The sequence below is a fragment of the Protopterus annectens genome, chromosome 3.part1 (genome assembly GCF_019279795.1).
Source record: "Protopterus annectens isolate FY-2018-M chromosome 3.part1, PAN1.0, whole genome shotgun sequence".
Taxonomy (NCBI): Eukaryota; Metazoa; Chordata; order Ceratodontiformes; family Protopteridae; genus Protopterus; species Protopterus annectens.
This window is the reverse complement of record NC_056732.1, coordinates 1,318,397,661-1,318,420,483: the sequence shown is the minus strand read 5'-3', so window position 1 is coordinate 1,318,420,483 and position 22,823 is coordinate 1,318,397,661. Positions and strand designations below refer to the sequence as shown.

The following is a 22,823-nucleotide window of genomic DNA, read 5'->3' as shown; positions in this document are numbered from 1 at the left end:
AACATAATACATGCAGGATTTATTATTTTCCTGCTTCTGTCAGTCATAAAGTTAGATGCATACATGTAACTGTCACTGGCCATGTCTAGCTGGGGATATCATTGAGTAGCATTTCTCAAGAAGTCCTGAGATGGTAGGATGATATACAGCACAGGTATCCTTTATTTCTTATACCATGTTTGATATTTGGTAACATTACGGAGTGGGAGGGTTAAAGTGCATGCATGCACCAGTAATGTGTCATCTCCTACTTAGACTTTTGTATGACAGAGCTGGGAAATGTTTATAGGATGAGTGAGGTAGGTGCTCTCAGTTTCTAACTATGAATAGAATCTTTATATCTGACATCTTGAAAGTTTCAAAGATGCATCCACCGGAGATAATGTCTCAGCCATCTGCTTACTTCCTTAATTTCATGATAGTCTCCTGTAAAACAAACACACACACACACACACACACACACACACACACACACACACTACATTGCCTAGTCCCTGTATGCATCCTTCTTTTAACATTTTTCTAGTGACTATAATTTTTTGTATGCATGCATATGTATTTAACAGCAAAAAGCAATCATTAATAATGTACTGAGCACAATCTGCATGTATATTGAGTTCATTTGTAATAAAATTGATACAAGCATTTAATCCAGCTATAATACAGATTGAATGCAATCCAGAGACTGTAACTTTGTTTCTGGAAGAACAAAAATACATAATTTGTGCAGTCTCAGATGAGCCAGCAGTTTGTTATAGCACAGGAGCTAACCTGTAGCGGTCCTGTCTTAGTAATGACTTGCACAATTGATGCATCCACCAGCTCATGTCTGTCATTCGTAACAGGTCTTTGAGAGTTTTCTATCTCAGAAATTTAATATGTGCGTAAACCATTTTGCAAACCTTCTCTTGTACCTTTTCGATTACATCTGTCAGGTGCATTACTGAAGATAAAATAGCTATGTTCACCCATATGTAAGGTAGAAGTGTAACTACTGTGAATCATATTTAGTTAGTCTGGTCTCACATTTTAGATCATGAGCATCAGAGTTCTTTAAAGCCCCACAAAATGCATGCCAGAGTATATATTCATGGTACTGAGTTTGAGAGGTGCTGTTTTTTTCCATCCTAGCTAACATCATTTGTCAAAGTATAACTGGCAGACTACTATGGCATTCTAAGCCCAGTGCAAAATGTTGACTGCTGCAGTGGAACTCCATAGGTGTTAGGCGCTAGAAACATACCTCTCAACATCTTAGCAAGAAATCGGGATAAAGCCAAAAATAATTGGGGAGGGGGCAAAGGCCCAAAAATAGGGACAGATTTGAAATATTGCTCTTATAAAGTTAGAAAGTTGCTACAATAATAGCTTATTGTCTGAAGGATATGACATGTGAAACTCATATGTATGTCATTATTTACTGGCTTCAATTCTCAGTGATTTTATTAGGAAGAGACCAAAATACAAGGCAAAACTCTGGACAGTCTGTGAAAATCTGGACAGTTGAGAGGTATGATTGGCAATACTTAGTCTTAAGCCAGTATATGCCGTAGTATCCATTTCACAGCAGAAAGTACAAAAGTAATACTTTGTTGCACTAGTGACTCCATGCCAATAATATCATGTAGCCAGGATGCATTAAAGTAATATCATGTAGCCAGGATGCATTAAAGGAAGCTCTTTAGGAGTCAGAAGCAGGGAAGAGCAGTGTACTCACGTCAACCAACTGTAGGTAATGGTGGTCTCAAAAGCAAGATGATATCCCCATCAGGAAATGGAGATAACAGCATGATACTCCAGCAGCAAATGGGGGGTTCAACAGCTGGATAATATCCATCCAAGAGACAGATGTAGACTACTGGCACCACCATTCGCTCATATTCATTGGTCTTCGACTTATTTATGGGTATTATAGTTTTCAATTGGAAAAATATGTAGAAGAACAGACAGATCCTTTTAAAGAGCTCACTGCCACTAACACCTAGACACAGTAACATCACTGTCAGATGTATTGGCTTTGGGTTTTATTCACAGGTGTCTCAGTCATGCTGTTGAATTAGCTTACTTCTCTGTTTAGTTACTTGACTACTCGGTATTAAGTACGTTATGGTTTTTAGTCATAAGGTTCAAATCCTGGTCAGTAATTCATAGCAGATGTTGAGTATTGCATCTTAGTTGATCACTACATTTCTAAATGTGAAACCAAACTCAGGACATAGAACTTTAGAATCACAGACATTAATAACACGTCTGCCCCTTCTGCCTATCTAATGGAGGAGCAGCAGACCCTACTCAACTAACACTTTTTTGAGTTAACTAAATCAATCAATAAATAAATATCAGTCCAATGAACATGTTCTATTCCTGCCCTTTTCACATAGCCTATGATTTTCCATGTTATGTAAATCATCTGTTACTCCTGTCATAATGTATGAACCATGTGTAGATTATGACTGAATATTCTGATTTTATTATGTCTGTTGACTCTTTTCATTCTACTAAAAAAGCAATGATTTAACTATATGTATCTGCAGCTTTTCTCCCTGGGCCTCTGCTGAAAATGGGTACTTTATTATCCATTCAGTCTTTCCTGGTAAACAAATGCCAAGTAACGAAAACTAGTTATTTATTAATTGGGTAGGAATTTGCTTTGACTAAGATCTATTTCAGCAGTCTATGATTTGCCTGTTTTATTTATTAATACACCTTCATAAGAATTACCCGGTATCTATCTCATGTATTATCTTGTTCTGTTACTTGCTTTGTACAAGCTGACTCTTCAAAGGTACTGTTTCTGTCAGTCTCTACCCTTTCTGAGGCAAAATGTTGCATCTGTTTTTCCTGCTTTGTTCACCTTTCAACTGAGATTCTCAGTATTCCCTAAAGTACTTAAAGGTTTTTGAGTTGTCCCCTGGGCTTTCTTTCTTCCTGATTATGCATGGTGAACAGTGAAAGTCTCTGTGCAAATTAGGAACCATCCTTTTTGCCCTTTTGTGAATTGCCACTGTCCTTTTAGAGTGATTACAGTGATGTGGATTCCTATACATTGTACTCCATGCAAGGTTTTAATTGCCTGCATAGGTGAAATCCAGACATCCTTTGCACTGTCACATTTGTTTGTTTGTGTTTAAGCCATCTCCAGCAATCGCTCACAGAGTCATCTTCCAGATATGATGTTGCTGTTATTTTTTTTTTTGTGAAACTGTCCATTATTTCCTGAGATTTCCTAACCAGAAACATCATTTTCTATTGTTTTTTCTCTGAATTTAAGTTGCCATTTCTTAATTCTGCTATTTTTATCAAGTTGTTAGTCATCATCTCTTCATCTTCTTGACTGTCTTTCTGTTGCTCAGCTATGTCCCATCAAGAGAAAAAAAATGAGACTTTTCTCCTGGAAACCATCAGCTGTGACACCTGTAAATACACTAAAACATACCTGCCCCAGAGTTGACATGCAGTCCCTGACTTGTTAGAATATTGAGTAACCTACTGGCAGCATTGTGTCAGATAGCTGTCTAAAGTCTAAACAGGCCGTGTTGACAGCCTCTTTATCTGGTATGGCCTCTGTGATGCTAATCAGACTATCTTGGTTCCAATGCCTTACTGTTTCCAGATGGATTTTCCTACAACTGAAGTTAAATTGACAAACTGTTTTGCTCCAATTTCACTTAATGGAAACTGCATCTGATTCTTTAATGTTGTGCTTTTCTCATGAGTTTTTGAACAAGCTACCAAGTGGCATTACCATATTTATTCCTTACTTCTTAAAGAATTCTTGGATGAATTACATATGTGCCCCTTTGTTATATACACCTCTAGTTTCTGGAGATGTTTCGAGAGTCTTTCTTCTGTGAAAGGACTGGCATCAGTGTCTTATTATGGTTCTTCTTCTCACACAGGTGTACATATCCCTTCTTTTACTTGGCACAAACATTCATTTTGGGACACTGCTTTTTTGGATCTATGTCAAACCATCAAATGTTTCCTTCCACGAACTACCATTCAGCGAGACCACAGGAACGAAGGTTTAATACAGCAAATTTAACATCACCGAAGTTCACATTATTGAATTGCCATAGTTAACCAACACCGCAAGCATTACAAAAACCCAGTGATTAACTAATGTAAAAAAATAGCACTTTCTGCACTCAAAATGCTATACATACAACAGTACTTAACTGTATAATAGTACCCTTCAAATATAAACAATAAATTAAACTAGAATTCGTCCTTAACTGTACTGAACATAAAAGTAAAATAGCACCTTACATGTGAAATACTATATATCCCATCACACTGTCATACTTAGCAGCTTATTTTAAAGCTATGCTTATATATAACACTCTCTAGGAATAGGTTCTGTTTTATACAGTTACAGTAAATACTCATAGTTATAAATAAATACTTGATAAAGATTAACATATACAGCATTGGATTCTCAACTATTTGTAAGTACGTCTTGGTATAATAATGCAGAATGTATCATTCTGCTAAAAGGTGGCCAACTAATGTAATTCGATGAGTAACTTTTCTCTAAAATAAACGCTTGTTGTATTAAACATTCGCTCCTGTGGTCTTGCTGAATACTAGCTCACATAAGGAAACGTACGGTGGTTTGACATATACCCAATTTTTTATTGATGCTTTCTGCTCATTCTTTTTTAGTCTGCCTTCTTCTCCTCTCTTATATCACTCTTCGTATCTGATCCTGATGTCATTTTATTGCTTCACTTTCTGCTTTTTCGTTCTGGTTGCTTTTCCTACTTCATTCTACCTTAAATGGTATTGTTGTCTACCATCTTTAGTCTTATTGCATGTCCTCTGAGCACTGTATTTTTCATGACCATTGATATCCATGTAAATTTTATATTTTTTTTCCTTCCTTATACACCATTCTTACTTGTTTCAAACTGACCAGTGCTCTGCTAAGCTGCTGAGCTACACTGAGGTATGCCAGACAAACAGTACAGTATGATGCTTAATGGCTGTTGTCCTAAAGAATACAAGTGTACTGTGACAGGTGTGGCTGCATGTTTTGGAAAGAGTTAAGTTTCTATCCAAGAGCTAAAAGGGAAGCCTCTGTGTCACTCAGTGGGGACAGTGCACTAGCACGTTCAGCTGCATTTATAATAGCACTATACAATTCACCAGATAGCACACTCTTTACTGTTGAACTTTTGAACAAGAAAAAAGTAATAGTCTGGTAACATGTATACTGTGTGTGTACTCTTTGTTGATGCATCCTGGCATAGAAGGACATTGCCCACTTGCTCAAAAAATAAAATAAAAAAAGAAAGAAGTTAAAATAATTCTAGTGATATATTAAAATCCAGTAGTAATCATGCTCAAAATACCTGTGAATAAATTATCAAGCTATATGAAGCTCATGCGCACACACACACACACACACACACACACACACACACACACACACACACACACACACACACACACACACACACCATGCATGCATATCACTGAAATTAAAATTTCTTCTCAAAGAAACATACTTGAACAGAAACTTAAACATTACCTAAAGAACAAAAAAAGATATGCAATTCATTAGTACATAGTAATCTGATGAATGTCAGTATATACAGTGTAGGAGTTTTCAAGAATAGCTTGGCAATGGGAAAATAAAACTTAAATGTATCAATACAAAAGTTAAAAGGCAGCAATATTGCTGCTTCAATACACAGCAAATTCAGAGAATGGATTTTGTTGTTGTCTAGCCTATCTTGTGCAGAAATGGGTCACCATTTCATATGTAGTCAAAACTAAACATGCAGATGGAATCTTTAATAAGGACTTTGTAATCATATTCTGTGTTAACATGAAAGTCAGCATTTTGTAGCTGTTATTTTTTACCAGACATTTCACCAGTTTTTATTATCTATAATAAAGGAAAGCTGTATAAAGAGTAGAGTTCAACTGCTGGATTTAAGAAGGTTAATAACCACATTTACCCTCCAGTCTAAAAAGGATATTGCCTTGTTAAGTTCTTCACTGAAGTTATGTTCTTCATAAACCTTTTCTTTCACATAATTTTATTTAATGTCGTTTCCATTCCTCCTTCTTACTCTGTGTCTGTCCCTTAAGCCCCAGAGGTAACTTGATTAAATACATTTCCACAACTTACATACTTGCTTTCAGTTGACATGGAGAAACATTTCACTTTTACCAAGTGGCAAATAGTTTAGTTATACACCCTAAGAAAACTGCACCATATGTGCTGAATGTTTTTGCTTACTAAAGTGCGTTCAGACTATCATACTAAGAAAACTCTCTGACTTCCCAGTGAAGATGAATAAAGCTTGCACTGGCTGCATTAAAAAAGTGTTCAGATAATTGTTAAATTGTTAAACATTCACATACAAAGGGACTTCATTGAACTACTCCTAGCACCAGTCGCTTCAAGGTATGTTATCTGCTGCTCAGTCTAACATTTACATGGCTGATCACTGGCGATATCCTGCCTACTATTTGCATTATCATACACATCAAAGGGGCGTGGCAAGGCAGAGATCAGCTTTTTTTTGTTTAAGACCAAATCACAGCAAGTGAACAGTTAATACAATTAATAGAATCACAGAAGCATTAGAAAAATGCACAAATATTCAGTCCATTGTAGTAAATATAGAGGCATTCCTCTGAAGGCCGCATGTTTCCAAATATGTTAAGCACACTGGTTTTGAATAAAACTGATACATTGGATTCCGCATTATACAGCTGTAGCATTGTTACCTCACAGCAAGAGGTTTTCCTGTTCGATTCTTGGCTTGGCTTGGGAGTGCCTTCTGTGCAGAGTCTGTATGTCCTCCCCGCGGTTGGGTAGCATTCGAAAGACATGCATGCGTAAATGGGCGTGCCTTCGATGAAGGTTGAGCATCGAGCTGGCACCTCGGTATTTTGTAAAAAAATCTACTGCCAATCATTAGCGGACTGAAGTTCCGCTGTGGTGACCCCTTACCCGGAGAAAGCCGAAAGACAAACAACAACAACATTGGATTCCATATTATAACTAATAGACCAGGCCAAACAGAGCACTTCAGGAGGGCAGGATTGCCTAAACCAGTAAGATGGTCAAAGACAAAAGTCAGTTGACCAACTAAATAATTTACTGCAGAAATTAGCATGCATTTTGCACTCATTTATGCCACACACTTTTCACATTGTGTAATATGGTTCATAGGTTTAGCTATCAAACGACCCATTGACCTTTAGTAAGCTTGATTGCTGTAACCCCATATGGATACTTTAGTTTTTTTCCCCATATCTATATCTATATTTATCTATATCTATCTACGTATATATATTTATATTTATATATATATATATATATATATAAATATATATATATATATATATATATATATATATAAATATATATATATATATATATATATATATATATTATATATATATATATATATATATATATATATATATATATATATATATATATATATATATATATATATATATATATATATATATTTATATATATATATATATATATATATATATTTATATATATATATATATATATATATATATATAAATATATATATATATATATATATTATATATATATATATATATACACACACACACACACACACACACGCATACGTGCTCACGCACACACACACACACACACACACACATACATCAAGATTATCAAGATTATTTTTCAGTGATATCAATTGTTAACTTTTTATAATAGTAAGAGGATGTATATTTCATAATATTCCATGATCTTGGAACTGTTGTGTAATGGAGCTGCATTTTTTTGTATCTTTGTTTTTAGACCAATATTCATTTTTAGTATTACCCTCCTTGATCTGGTATTAACTCTGGCAATGGTGCATCCAAGACATAAGCTTTCAAACAGAACAGGATCAGCATTGCCTTATAAATCAGACTGAGGTCATTTCAATGTAGTCTGTAAAATAACAGAATATAACTGTTCTTGAAACTTTATTGTATAGTTCAAGTTTTCGAATCCTATTATTTGTCTAGAAAGAAGTCAGTTTCTGCATATATTTCAGTATGAATTCTTCTAGATTACTGTTCTAGCAAAGGCATATTTTCCACGTAAGATCAATATTTGGCTTTTTAAAATAACTCAGCAATTTCATTAAAACACATTCCAGGTATGTATACTGCAGTGTCAAAGTGTCATTATAGGAACACCAAATAAAAGTTTGTATTCAACAATATTCTTTTTAAGTGTATTAAATTACTACAAGGCAGACTGCGTCATCTCACAGCTCATCCTTCATGTTGGACTTTTTTGGCCATTACCATGGAAATGTCTACTCTAGCCAAACTGTCCCTCATATTATCCATGCTGGAATGCATTCCCAGCTAGGTTAACAAATTGGTTGTCACAGTTTGCAGCAAATGTCTTGTTTGACTCGAACAGAGACTGCTCACATTCGTTTCCTGGCCTTCTTCCTTGGCACAAGTAAATGCCCTGTATAAAATTCATCTGCATAAGGCTTTTGCAGGGATTTGATGCTTCCATGTGTCCTCCAATTCATTCACCTCCAAGTACAGAACAGTTATGCTTTTCAGAAGTGCTTCTATGGTGTTCCCTTCCAAACCAACTTTTCTATTATTACAAATACATTTCTACTATTTCTGTTCTTTTGTTTATTTATTTTTTCCTCCAGGGGTACAAAGATATACACATATTCATGAAGGTACCACAACGTGTACACTAACACAGTGCTGCATGGTGATCTAGCATGAAGATATGCAGCACTCAGTAGGCCTGCCCCCACAACTGCGCTGAACGTTAATGAGGCAATCCAGGGGAGAGGCATATGCTAATTAACCTTGTGTTCACCCCTGCAACTGCCTGCAGGAAGACATCTACATGCTGAATGATTCAGGTAATTAATCAGCCAAGTACTTCAGCACAGTTGGCCTCATCACATCATGGTATTGAACATGGCCAAAACGTTGCATTCAGCTACCTGTCATAGAGACCGTTATGGGGATGGGGTGGTGGAGGAATCAACTAGACATCAGGGATGCAATTTAAATTCCGTGCCTTCTCAGCACCATCAGCAGTATAGGGATTGGTAGGGGAACACTAGATACCAGGGATACATTTAAATTCAATGCCTTAACAGCACCATCAGCAGTACAGGGATTGGTGGGGGGACACTAGATACCAGGGATACATTTAAATTCATTGCCTTAACAGCATCATCAGCAGTACAAGGATTGGTGGGGGGACACTAGATACCAGGGATGCATTTCAATTCAGTGCTTTATTGGCACTGTCAGCACTACTGGTATCAGAGTGTGGGGAAGAGGATTAGACACATGGGACTGCTCAAGAGTAAAATACCACAAAATCACCAGCTTCAGGATGGGGAACAGGGTGTGGGAGGAACCATGGTAGGCAGGCAGATCAAGGTCAGGTATGGGGACTGTGGTGTGTGTGTGTGTGTGTGTGTGTGTGTGTGTGTGTGTGTGTGTGTGTGTGTGTGTGTGTGTGTGTGTGTGTGTGTGTGTGTGTGTGTGTGTGTGCATCTGTGAGTGTACTAGTGATTGGAGGGGAGCCAATGCCTACAGGAGCAGCAGTGTCCCACCATGAAATGCAGGTCATTGTAGTAACTGATTCAGAGACATTCAAATTAGATGATTATGACATCTTACCTTGTCATGGCTAATGTGTCTCTGAACAGCAAAATACCACATCAAGGGAAGAGGGCCTTTCTAGTGCCAGCCATATGGCTCATGGTAGTCTTTAATGAATTACAGGAAAATAGCTCTTATGCTCTGATGCTATGGATTGTAGAAAAGTATTGTAGTGATGGATTTGTGGTACTTTCCCCCATTTACTTCTGTTTAAACAGTTATTACCAACATCCATAAGATATTCTATTTCTTATGTCCTCTAATTTTTAGTGTTGTCCAGTGAGTACAATTTGGTGTTTTTGTTTGTGACAATAGGAGGCATTGCCAGCCATGCCAGGGAGAAGTATAGCAGTGGTTAGATGACTTGTGCCAGCACAGCTACCTGGAACTTTGTAAAAATAAATACCATATCTTTCACACTTAAGTCTGTTCCTACCTCTACTATCCAAAAACTCCTAGCCAAACTCAAGTCAACCACCCTTGCAGCTGATAACCTTCCTGCTGAATACCTCCAAATTGCATCCACAGCTAGAGCCTATCCCATTTCACTTCTAATAAATAGATCCATCACCGAACACATCATTCCATTCCTATGGAAAACCTCATATATCATACCATTCCACAAAGGTGGCCCCTCTCTAGACCTTTCAACTATCAACCAGTTGCAATTCCCTCACCCCTCTCTAAGATCCTAGAAAGATGTATTCATCATCAGTCCCTCTCCTATCTCCTCAACAACAACCTTCTTTCCTCAACCCAACACGGATTTCACCCATCCCACAGCACCACCACTGCCCTACTCAAATTCACCAATACTATAAACTCCCATAGGAATCTAGGTAAATTTGCTCAGCTACCTTCCTAGATTTATCCAAGGCATTTGACACAGTCTCACATAATAAGCTACTGTCTTGTCTCTCTGACCTCAGTCTTAACAACCCCACCCTCCTCTGGTTTAAAAGCTATTTAGATAATCACCAACAATCCGTCAAATGCCATAACTCTCTATCCCCCCCACTCCCAACCTCCTTAGGCATGCCACAAGGATCAGTCCTAAGACCCCTTCTTTTTAATATCTTCACAAACCAACTCCACTCAGCTACCTCTGAAGCCAACATAGTCTAATATGCTGACGACACAACTCTCATGTGCTCTGCACCCAACATCCAACTTCTCCATCAAAAAGCCCAAGAAGCCTTCTCTGAAATAGGGAACTGGCTTAACAACTCACAACTCATACTAAATCTCAAGAAAACACAACTAATGCTATTCCACTCTACTAAAACGAGCAGCCTTACCTTCTCTATACTCACCACCAGCAAAACCCAAATCACCCCGTCACTGAGGCTAAACTCCTAGGAGTTAACATTAACCAGCAACTCAAATTTACAAAGCACATATCAACAACCATCACTAAAGTCCACAAAAAGCTAGGTTCCCTCTATCACTGTAAAAGTTATCTAACTACCAAATCTCAAATTGCAATAGCCAGGACCCACTTCCTATCTACGCTACTTTATATATCCCCAATTCTAACTAATCTTTGCAAAATTGACCTTAATAAGCTTCCCATCTGTTACAACAAAATTGCTAGATTCGCTACCAATGCCAAATCACGATCCCACCACTGCCTTTCCCTAGATGCCTTGTAATGGCTTGAATTTCCAAACCTATAAAGGTACCATCAGCTCAGCTTATCTCATCTAATTCTGTACTATCCTGATAAAACCCCCAACCTGACTGGCATGCTGAACTTCTACAATTCAAATAGACAACTTCGGTCCTCCAACAAAGACTTAATCAAAACCATCACATACAAAAACAACTCCGGGGAATCAATATTTGCCCATGAAATAGCAAAAATATGGAATAACCTTCCCCTTGACCTGAGACTACAAAACTCCACACCCTCCTTCAAAAGCCTACTTAAAACATACCTCTTCACCAACTATCTATGCAACTGTAATTGACCCCCTGAAGCATTATCCACTTACTATTTCTAAACCCCATCTGTCCTGAACAGCACAAACAACACCATCTAACTATACCTATCCATGTGTGAACAATAACCTATATATGAGTGTATGTACATGTGTGTGTGTGTCTGTGTGTGTGTATATATATATATATATATATATATATATATATATATATATATATATGTGTGTGTGTGTGTGTGTGTGCATGTATGTGTATACATATATATGTATATACGTGTATGTGCTCTTACATGTATATTTGCTTGAATGTATGTATGAAAAACTTAAACATTTATATACTCTTATTCAATTGTGAAATATCTTGCAATGCTCTACCAGGTTCTTATCTACTCGCATTGTATATTTTGTACACTTGTATTTTCAACCAAAAGGGGGAATATCTTCTTATTGTATACTAATGGCTGTAAAGACTACAATCTGTATGATACTACTCTGTAATGTCTCTTTTGTAAATTTTTCTTCTCTCTGTAAACGTATGTAGTTTTTCTCCCCAGGACTCCGCTGAAAACGGACACTTGTTATCCAATCGGACTATCCTGGCAAACAAATGTTAAATAAGTAAATAATTGTATGTCATTAGTATATCAAACTGATCTTTACAGATGCTTGTGCTGAAAATTAATTTGTGAGCTTTGCTTGTGTTCATTGTGTTAAAATGTATTAACAGTGCACCTTGCTAAAATGAAGAGAAATGTACATGTATCATGGTATCTGAATCAAATGTATATGTTTTAATAGAGGACACTGGTACAACAATGGTTACCCAGCTGGCTTATTTAAAAGAAAAATAAGGGAAATGTAAATGAGCTGTTAAATCATTGAAAGGCACCCCACAGTGATGGGTAGGCCCAAAGATGGTAGGTCTGGGAGCAGCCATTATCTGTTAGCTTTTGTAAAGAAGGGGGAAAGGGTTGTAAATGTTTCTGGCTCCTAGGCATTGTCATTAAAGCTCTAAATGTGTATTGTAGCAGTCTGCTAAAGTCCTGCCTCAAACTTTAAAAGGAGATATTGTGGGAATTTAGAGTCAGGTGACCAGATGAGGTCATTCTGCAAGTCATCTTGGATATTATATTTTACAAGGAGAAATCTCAGAATATAGAGTATTCTGTTTGGGAGCCTGACTAGAAAGACTGCTCATGTATTTCATCTTACCTTGCCCAAGTAAGTTATTAGGGAACAGTATAATTCTCTTAGATTCAGTCAAGAATATAGTAAAGTTTAGTTTAGAGATAATTTTTCTTTATTTGTATGAGTCTGTTCATCAATGTTGTTTCCAATATTTTCTGTGATTTGAACTCTGTAGTTTACTGTGAATATATATATTCAGTATTTTCATTGTATTTTTATTATTTATTATTAAATATGTTTAATACTTTTATCATGGCTGGTTCTTGAAGAGAGTATCTAACCTTTGAGAGTACTAATGTTTATTTGGTGACACTGTGTGGGCCACTCCAGAAGGCCTAGCCATCTTGGTGAACTACTATCATTTGCATTAGTGTTAATATTACATAGTATAATTGGACACCGTTTGTTAAGGGCCTTAGAGTAGCTGATTGTAATGTGTCTGGTGGCAGTGATAACTACCTTATTCTCTGGGCAAAGAGGGCATAGCAGGTAAACCTGTGCCAGCCTTCCCCATGTGTGTGTGTGTGTGTGTGTGTGTGTGTGTGTGTGTGTGTGTGTGTGTGTGTGTTAAAATCAAATCTCTAAGTTTGTGTGTGTCAGCTACTTGGGGCAGAGACACAAAGCACTGGACTTACAGAGAGGGTGCTGGAGGACTTGGCTTGGACATTTGGCTGAGGACCTAACCCTACAGCTGTACCAGTGGGGAGTCTTATTGGGGATATGGAGGGAGACAGATATAGAGACATCCAGACCCTGGGCTTGAGTGTGTTCCCCTTGGGACGACATATATTGGTGCCCATCACTTATTGGCAGCAGTGGTGGGCATCACACTGTTTATGGCTTGACCTCTCTGATTTTACACATTGTTTTTCTTATTAGGGCAGGAATGCCATCTCTCTCATTTCCTCTCTCTTGCTCTGTGCCCAGTTGCTGTTAGTCAGCCTTTCAGACTTTTATCTGTTTTGGTCTGCAGGAGAAAGGGACTGTGAAAGGAATCCAAGCTTTTATTATAGCCACAAAGTCATCAGTAGCATTTATTAGAGGGAATAATTAAGGCTTCTGATGGCTCCATCTACAGCAAGGTAAATGAGATCTGCCCAAAGACATACCTGACAGCATCAGTACCTCAAGCGATAACACAACACACAGTTTCACCTGTGCCTTCAAGGTTTGTTTTGTTGGAATTGGAGGATAGCAGAACTACATAAAACATTACTGAAACAAATAATAATGTATATATATATCTGGTCTTATTTATTTATTTATTTGCATTTGTTTACTGGGATAGTCCACTGGGTCATAAAGAGCTAATTTTCAGTAAAGGCCCGGAGAGAAAAACTCCACACTAAAATACACAATACATACAAAATACATCATCCAATGCATTCAGTACAATGGAACAGCATTTTTTATAACATTTGTGTGTGCAGCCTTGAGCTTACACCTTTATGGTGTAGATTTGCTGAAGGGGCTAGAGCTATAGTTATAGATCTAACAAATTTGCATGTACATGTAAGATGGGGAATATCATATAGTTAGATAAAAATATAAAATGTTTAACTGATGGTTTCTTCTCCAGCAGTAATGGTTTGTATTAAAAGTGAATGCTAATAAGAAAGTTCTGTGTGGCAAGATTAACAGTTAATCCTCACATATTAGAAGACATACATTTGAAAAGTATTTTGGGAGTTAGGGATTTGGGAACAGTGATATCAAATAAATTCATATTTAAATCAAATGTCCCATCTTTAGTGAGTATGTGCCTTATTCACAGAGCAACAGTGTCAAAAAATATTAATCCAGTATGCTGCCTATTCTAAAACTATACATAGGTCCATTATGGACTATAACTACCCTTATCCAGGCCATCGTGGGAGCCATAAATTTTTTAAAGAAGTAAACATGAGTGACAAAAGGATAACTTCAAATGTAAAGTGATTCTACAACCTAAGAACTGACTACTGACCTGAATAAGAACTTTTGACTGAAATGATATCTTTAAATCAAGCCTTGCCTTATCAAAAGATGATCACACTTTTCATATTGTAGTGCTCCGTCCACAAAAGATGCATCTGTAGCTAACAGTCAAACCTAAAGGTAGATATAGTACCACTGGAGCAGATGTGGCTGAGTCAGACTAATATAATGATTTAGAATAACTGAGAAATAAGTTAATTTAGTTGAGACATATGGATAAAATGTATAGAAATACAGTAAAATATGTTGCTGCAAACTCTGCTTTATAAAACTACTGGTTGCACACTGTTATAAAACTGAAGGATATAGAAATGGTTCTCTCATAGTAGAAAAGCTTAATGAAATCCACAAATGGAATAACATGATCATTCTGGTGAGCATCATATAAAAAACTAATATGGATATTCTAAAGAGAACATCATGTATTTACTGGGGGCACAGTGCAAAAAGTTGTTTGCACTTCATTGTTTAGGCCATGTGTACATAAATGAAGAAAATATCTTAGAGATTTTGAATGCAGCATGCAGATAATAAGATGTATAAAAACTTCTTTAAGGAGAGGCCAGAGTGGAGGTTTATCACTAGTCAGAAAAAAGGGTTTGAGAAGAAGTGTGGAAAATAAGATATAAAGCTTTGAGAATGCTAATGATGGGCTATAGCAGGGATTTACTGAAAACCAAAATCCAAACACACTTATATGTAAACTAATCTGTTGCCTCAATTAATTTATTTCCATATAGTATTTACCATGAACTAGCAGTTAAATAAATCTGTGAATGCATAAAATAAACATTATTCCAATTTCATGTCTTCCTAATGAAATGCTTGTATATTACAGGTCTCCTTATTCAACTATGTTTTTTTAATTGCCTGGGCTTTTGCCTTACCATATGCCCAGTTCCGCTCTTTAGCTTCAAGTGTCTGTACTGTATGGACTTGTGTGATCATCATTTGCAAAATGTTGTACCAGCTAGCATCTATCGACCCTTCAAACTACTCCAGTAACTGTACACAGGTAGGTGACTTACAGATATTTGATGTAAAGCTGTACGATATTTGTGACAGAAGCAGTGACAACTGCTTTTTTACTGCTACACTCAAAGGGATTTTGAAAGTTTTCTGCTTTTTCTTTCAGCCTTTAATGAATGAAACAAATATACAGAAAAGGGAAGAGTTGTTTAGTTCCGTACTTTACAGGTCATCGGTTGATCCATCAAACTGGGTTGGATTAAAAAAGTCTACCCCCCTCCTGGTGTACCTGAGAGTAAGTGCTCAAAATAAAAATGTTTCATAAATATTTTTTGTCACATACCAACACATATGCACATAAAAATAAATATGAGATCTTAGAATGGCTGTTCTATGACTGAAAATTCTGGAGATTATAGATTTTAGCAATAATTTATGACTGGGTGTGGATAATGCAGGAATTACCTATGGTTGCTGTGGTCTGTGTGATGTTTGGCTATATCCCACAGGACTGCCACCAAATAATGTTACATCCAGCTAATATCCCACCGGACTGCCACCAATTAATTTGACATCCAGATAATCTCCCACCAGACTGCCAACAATTAATGTGACATCCCTTACTATCCTGGGTCAGTAACTAAGGAACTTCAATCCTCAATACTGACTCCAGTGTGAAACTGTCAATTAAACAGGTGTAATATTTCACAATTTTCCGTTAAGAGCACAACAGGAACACAGTCCATAATCTGGGAATAGACTTTGTACTTCTGTCTACCCCTAATATAACTCCTTATTACACACTTCAGGGCAATGTGCCCCAGTTTAAAACCTCTGATACACTCACACTCAAAGTAAATTTTAATCTCACACATCCATACACTTCTGGGAAAGCCTGACACAGATTTCCAGCCATGTCTCTTCCCCAAAATAATGTGGTAATGCTGCCACCAATCAGAGTATCTTCATGCCCTTCTAAAGGGGTGTCCAATTATGAAAATAAAATATCAAAATAAATGATAACTGTGACCAGAAGTGACCAGACCTCTGAAGTGACCTGGGGAGTATCAAACAGGAATAAGCACTTTCTACTCTCTTAATAACACACTGATTTCCAGCCACAATGTAAAGTAATGAAAAACATTTAATAATAAGTAAAATGATTACAAGAGTGTAAATCAATAGCTTTCAATAAACACCAGAATTCAGTCATCAGAAATATAAAATTAAACTGTAGGATAGAAGTTCATCATTCTAGAAAAATTCTATCTGAATAACTAAACCTTCTTAACCTAACTAGAGAATACTATCCCTGATCTAATGTGAAGGATAACAGCAAGGCAAAGGCAGGCTTACAGTTTTTGGTGAGTTCTCTTTTCTTCAGGTATCACCGCACTGCACTGTAATTGAGTCATCTCTTCACAAACTGCTCAGCACTTGACTAACTACACTGCTTAACAGCCAACTGTCTTATTTTAAAAATAGCAGTCAGCTGTTTGAAAATGTTCTTTTTCCTGCCAATCTGCACTTCAAAGAATCACCAAGCAACCAGGAACATTTTAATGACATCACCTAATGTTCAGCTGATTCTCCACAGTATTTTAGAATCTCCCTCACAAACATGTTCAGTTGGAAATGTATCAAAACACTGACAGATTGTTTAAACATTCTGTATAAACAGGGACATACTCAACATTTAAAAAACGTATTTACATTTTCACAATTAGACATCCTGGCATACAATGCATGTTAATCCGAGAATATACACAAATCTCCTGCCAGACATGCTAACACAGATGACAGTGTTTTTATTTTCTTTACAGTCTGATCATGAGAACAAAGCTTCAGTGATGAAACAGACAATCTTGGATAAGTTCTGTGTTATCTACACATAGAAGTAGATTACTGTTATTGCTATTGCTAAATAATGTGATGTTCCTAAATAATGTGATATTATAAAAGGACTTTAGTGTTCTACCAGCTTGCGTTAGTCTGGGGCATCTAAGATATGCACTGTGCATGCTCTAACTCTGTCCTTGTTATGGGGAACAGGACAGAAAATATGAGGCATAATTAGGGATCTTCTGAAACATCAGCAACAGTCGAGAGGTATGCACTTCTGTAAAATGTAAAGATTTCAAAACATTAAAACTGTACTTGAATTTCAGAAATGTATATGTGCAATGTGAGAAGTTACTTTTTTTACATTCAGGTGAAAGGCAGATCCAGTCCATGTTTATTATTTTTAATTTATTTTTACATTTGTCTTTAATACACACACACACACACACACACACACACACACACACACACACACGCTGTTATGGCAGGTATGTGTAGCTAAAGCTTATCCAGACACGATGGGTCACAGATCTATTGCTGTTAACATCTTTCACATATTCCCAAAAGAAGACAAAAGCAGATTTTTCAGACTGAGACAATTATGTATTAATTCACTAAGGACTTGGTGCTTGTCTCATTCTTTTCTCCTGAAACAGGTAGTAGGGTCAAAAACAAAGTGTACTGTGTAAAACAGAGCTCTCAACTTCTTTACTCAAGAGTTAAGTGCAAATCCAAAAACTGTGGGGGAGGGGCAAAATCAAGGGGCAGTTTTAAAGATTACTTTAATTCACTTAAAAAGTTAATAGAACAACAGGTTTTACATCAGCATGCATTTTCTAAAAAAAATATATATAAGTATGAAGCAAATGTCTGGCTTTATTGGATGACCACAATCATCAGTGATTTACAGGAAAATACTTTATGAGGAACAAGGCAAAAATATGTGGCAAAATCAAGGACATTCTGCATAATCATGAACAGTTGAAAGGTGATGGATTAAAGACTGAAACATACTAGTTCAAGGACATACACGTTGACAGTTTAGTAAAAGGAACAATAAGGCAGTGGTAGCTCATCTCTGTTGTACTGATGTATACAAAGCAAATACTAGAGGCTAGACAGATCATATTACAGTTGCCCGTTAGTCTGTCATCTCCTTAGGGCTGCTAATCATAGCTCTCAACCAATCAGTGGCAATCTGGGACAAATCCAGAAATAATCAGGATAATCAGAGATGCATTTAAAATATTGCTTCTATTAACTTGAGACATTGCCAGAATAAGAGAATGTGGATTAACATGAATTTTCTGCAGTCTTTAATTATTGTAATTAGTTATTAACTGTAATTTATGTTCTTATCTCAAAGACAGAGGAGGGATTATGAGGGAGAGAGCTAAACTCTGAATCAAAATCAGGGACATTTGAGAAGTATGCTGATAATTCAATCTAAAGTCCCTGTTTTCACCAAATTGGCTCATTTTGTTAGTGTGAGTTACTTGTTGTTAATGCGAGTTACCTGTTGTTAGTGATGTCCAAGCCTTCATCTGTATTTGTGGAGTTGTCATTGACAGTGAAAGGTGACTGTTTCAGCTATAGAAACTCGGTGTGTGTTAAAGTTCATGTTTCTATTGTAAAACTTAGAGCAGTGTTTTGATAACTGACTGACTGAAGTTCTTTCCTATGAATGACTATAAATTGTTTTATATGTGCTTTTCTGTGTTCTGCATTTGTTTAAACCTCTGGCATAGGATACAACTGCATTCACTGTGATTGCATTGTTTGTTCTCTAAGCAATTAAAAGTCATAATTTCCATTCTAGAACAATTTACTGATGTTAGCTATCTTGGCCTTTGAAGTAACGATTTACCGCCATCAAGAATACTATAGACTGCGTAACAATCTCACAGCACCAGTGACTAAAACCATCTTTCATGACATTACAAGACAACACTTGGATGATGGAATTGTGAATTCTGCCAAGTACTTCATAAATTACTTTTTCTATAAGTTTGGTTTAGAGGTAAATTAAGTTCATTTTTTAACTTTTGTTATCTTATTTTCAAAATAGTTATTGTGACATGAATGTATTATTCATCTGACTCAGATTAATGCCAAATGGTTGAATGGAAAGTATTGTTCAACTTGATTTTGTTTTATTTTTTGTAAAAGAGTTAAGATTTTACTGCACATAAAATAAAATAAAATGTGTTCTTAGATTGTACTGCATTGCTGGGTAAGTTGATTTTGATACCAAATGCTTGCAGAAAAAAAAAGATCTATTTTTCATATAATTGGTAGAGTCGTTATAAACATGTCAAGAGTTAGGGATAAGATATTGTTTGTTTTTAGAGCAGATAAAGGGAAAATGCATTGCACTATAATCATGCTTCCATTCTTGTGAGTAAAAAATTAACCTTGTGCAAGTAACTAAGGCCAGCCTCATACAATTGTATAATGTAATCTCTAACTTTGCCTGTGTCAAAACAATAGTAGACCCCAGTTATACTGCCAGTTACATGTTATTCTATGCCCTTTTATATAAAAGTATTGACCTTGCAATCCCTTTCAAAATAAAATAATGTGGCAAATTCAGAAATTATACCCTACTGACATAAACAAACTATATAACTAAAGGAAAAAACTTCTTAAACTGCTTTATAGGACTAGAACCCCACCACATCAAAGTAGTATTAAAAACCTCAGTAGGAAACTGAAAGCATTTATAAAGAGCAGTAAAGCTTCATGGGAATTAAGACTAGCAACAAAAGCAAAGAACAGTTACAAGTCCTTTTTCAGTTACATCAGAAAATATAACCCTCAGTTCTGCTCCAAGCGTCTCCATATCGGTAGCTACCTCTTAAACTCAAAAGCCATTACAACCATACTGGCTAGCAAGTTTGAAGCAAGTTTGTTCCCAGAAACTATCATTCCCTCTCAGATTTTTCCTGAGTCACCCTTCTTCCCCCATTATTCCTAAGGAATATGTTTTTAAAATAATCTCAAAGAACAATAATACTTCTTCCATGAGCACAGACAATATACTGGGTTGTCTAATAAACAATGTTAAACATACACTCAGTGATTTTGTCAGCAAACTGTTTAGCCTAAGGCTTGCAACAGGCTGTGCCCGTGTATACTGGTGTACAGCAGTAATAATGTCCCTCCACCAGAGACACAGGGAACTACTGACCCATAAGTCATACAGGTCTTATCTGTAAGGCCATAGAGCACATAATCACAGACCCTATAAATCATGATATCAAAACCTGATTAAGCTAGACCCATTGCAATGTCGCTTTGTAAAGGGAAGGCCCTTCTTCTTAAATGTTGTTAGCTTCTTTTTCCTTCAGGTGGTTGACAGTTTTTTTTTATATTCCCATGCTGTCTCACTTAATCTGGCCTATTCAGTCTTTTAATACTATTTTGATGTGGTGGGGTGTAATGGAATCATTTATAATTTCATGGTTTTAAACATAAATCCCTACATGGTAAGATAGATAGCCAGCTATCTTAAGGACAAAATGTATATTTTCTGAGTGGGTAGCTCCTTCTCAGACAGCGAGAAGGTGACCGGTGTGTTTCTCATGGATCTGTGCTGGCCCACTTTATATTTTACAGACAATACAAACTGATACCAGTGAGCTCCAGTTAGCAAAGTCTGCCAATGACTGCACGTTAGTTGTGGCTGGTCAATTTCCTTTTTGTATATATGCTTCCCAAAATGAAATAACAAAAGTCAGTTCCTAGTGCATAGAAAAAGGTCTCAAACTGAATGTCAAAAAATGCAGCATCATCCCCTTCAGGATTCAAAAATAGTCTGCATCCTATTGCATTGAAAACATCCCTTTGCCATACAAATCAGTGATCAGGGATCTGGGGTGTGTTGATAGCTCCCATTACTTTAATCATCATGTGATGACTGTAGTTACGAAATCCTTCTATAAAATAATTCTCCTGGCATGTCATGCAGTGTGATACCCTATCACTCCTCAAACATGGCTTGGACAGTTGTGTGAGTGCCCTTAAATTTGCACCAAAAGGTGCTAGAGACAGAGGGTTGGTATTGACTAGTTGTGCATGGTCTTTGGTCATACTTGACTTGTATATCCTGTGGCACAATGATCCTATACATCTTAATATAACAGGACATAATTCAGTAGGTTTGTAGGCATGCCCATCATAGCACAAGGAATAAGCTTAGTTATTCTGAGCATGGTTTTTCATTTGAAAACTGTGTTTCAGTTGTGAAATTTCCATATCAGGAATCCATTAGCATATTGGATTTCCCATTTTATATTACAGTATCAGTCAGCATTAACATCAGTGTTATTATTTAATGGATTTCTGCTTGTCATTCAGACTATCATGATGGGGTGAAATGTACAGCACATGTAATGTTAACATGTGAAACAAGACACAGGTGTGTAAATTTGCAGGCAACACGAAGAGACTGTTAAATGTTATACACAAGGTAGTTGTGGCTGTGAATTATTACTGAATAATTAAGCTAGAGTGAAGTGTTCTTTTAAATCAGCTCATGTGTCTGAGGTATAAAATCCATGTCCCAGAATACGAGTGGCTATTCTGGTAGTCCTAAAAGAGTTCTATAGTTTTCAAATGTCATTTATATGAAAATGTGATTCTCAAGAAAGCTGAAAAAGGATGGATGAATTAGAAGGAACAGTGAACGTGTGACATGAAGGCAGACTGTCTAAAGTACATTATATGTCCCCCAAACTGATAAATGACAGTGTACATGACTTGGATTACTGTTCCCATCTTTCTAATATTGGTTTATACAATAGGTTGGAACATACCAAAATAGGTGTCATGAAACATCCAGAGTGATGCAATCAAAGTAATGAACTTAAAGCCCTAAGATAAAGAAAGGACACTTAGATAAAAACTTCCCTACAATTGTTGTTTTGGGGTCTATTTCACATTCCTTCACCTTTTGTTAGAAGAGAGTTTCAGAGAAGAATGAAATACAACAAAATGAATGAGCTATGAAAGTACTAAAGTAAATATCTGAAAATTACTCATGATTACTCAAGTACTCAAGTATAGTGGCTTCTATGAAAGTACTAAAATAAATCTCTGGGAATGACTCATGATTACTCAAGTATAGTGGCTTTTATGAAAGTACTAAAATAAATCTCTGGAAATGACTCATGATTACTCAAGTATAGTGGCTTCTATGAAAGTACTAAAATAAATCTCTGGAAATGACTCATAATTACTCAAGTATAG

The 22,823-nt window shown here is 36.5% G+C and overlaps 1 protein-coding gene across 1 annotated transcript in view; it reads left to right on the top strand.

Moving 5' to 3' along the window:
- Positions 1 to 22,823, top strand: part of PIEZO2 (piezo type mechanosensitive ion channel component 2) — a gene marked incomplete in the record, with an annotated part of 2,710,318 nt that overhangs the window by 1,894,007 nt on the left and 793,488 nt on the right. The window contains 3 exon segments of the mRNA XM_044067359.1: positions 15,601 to 15,777; positions 15,898 to 16,026; positions 19,393 to 19,593. Of these exon segments, the coding sequence (XP_043923294.1) occupies positions 15,601 to 15,777; positions 15,898 to 16,026; positions 19,393 to 19,593 (507 nt within the window).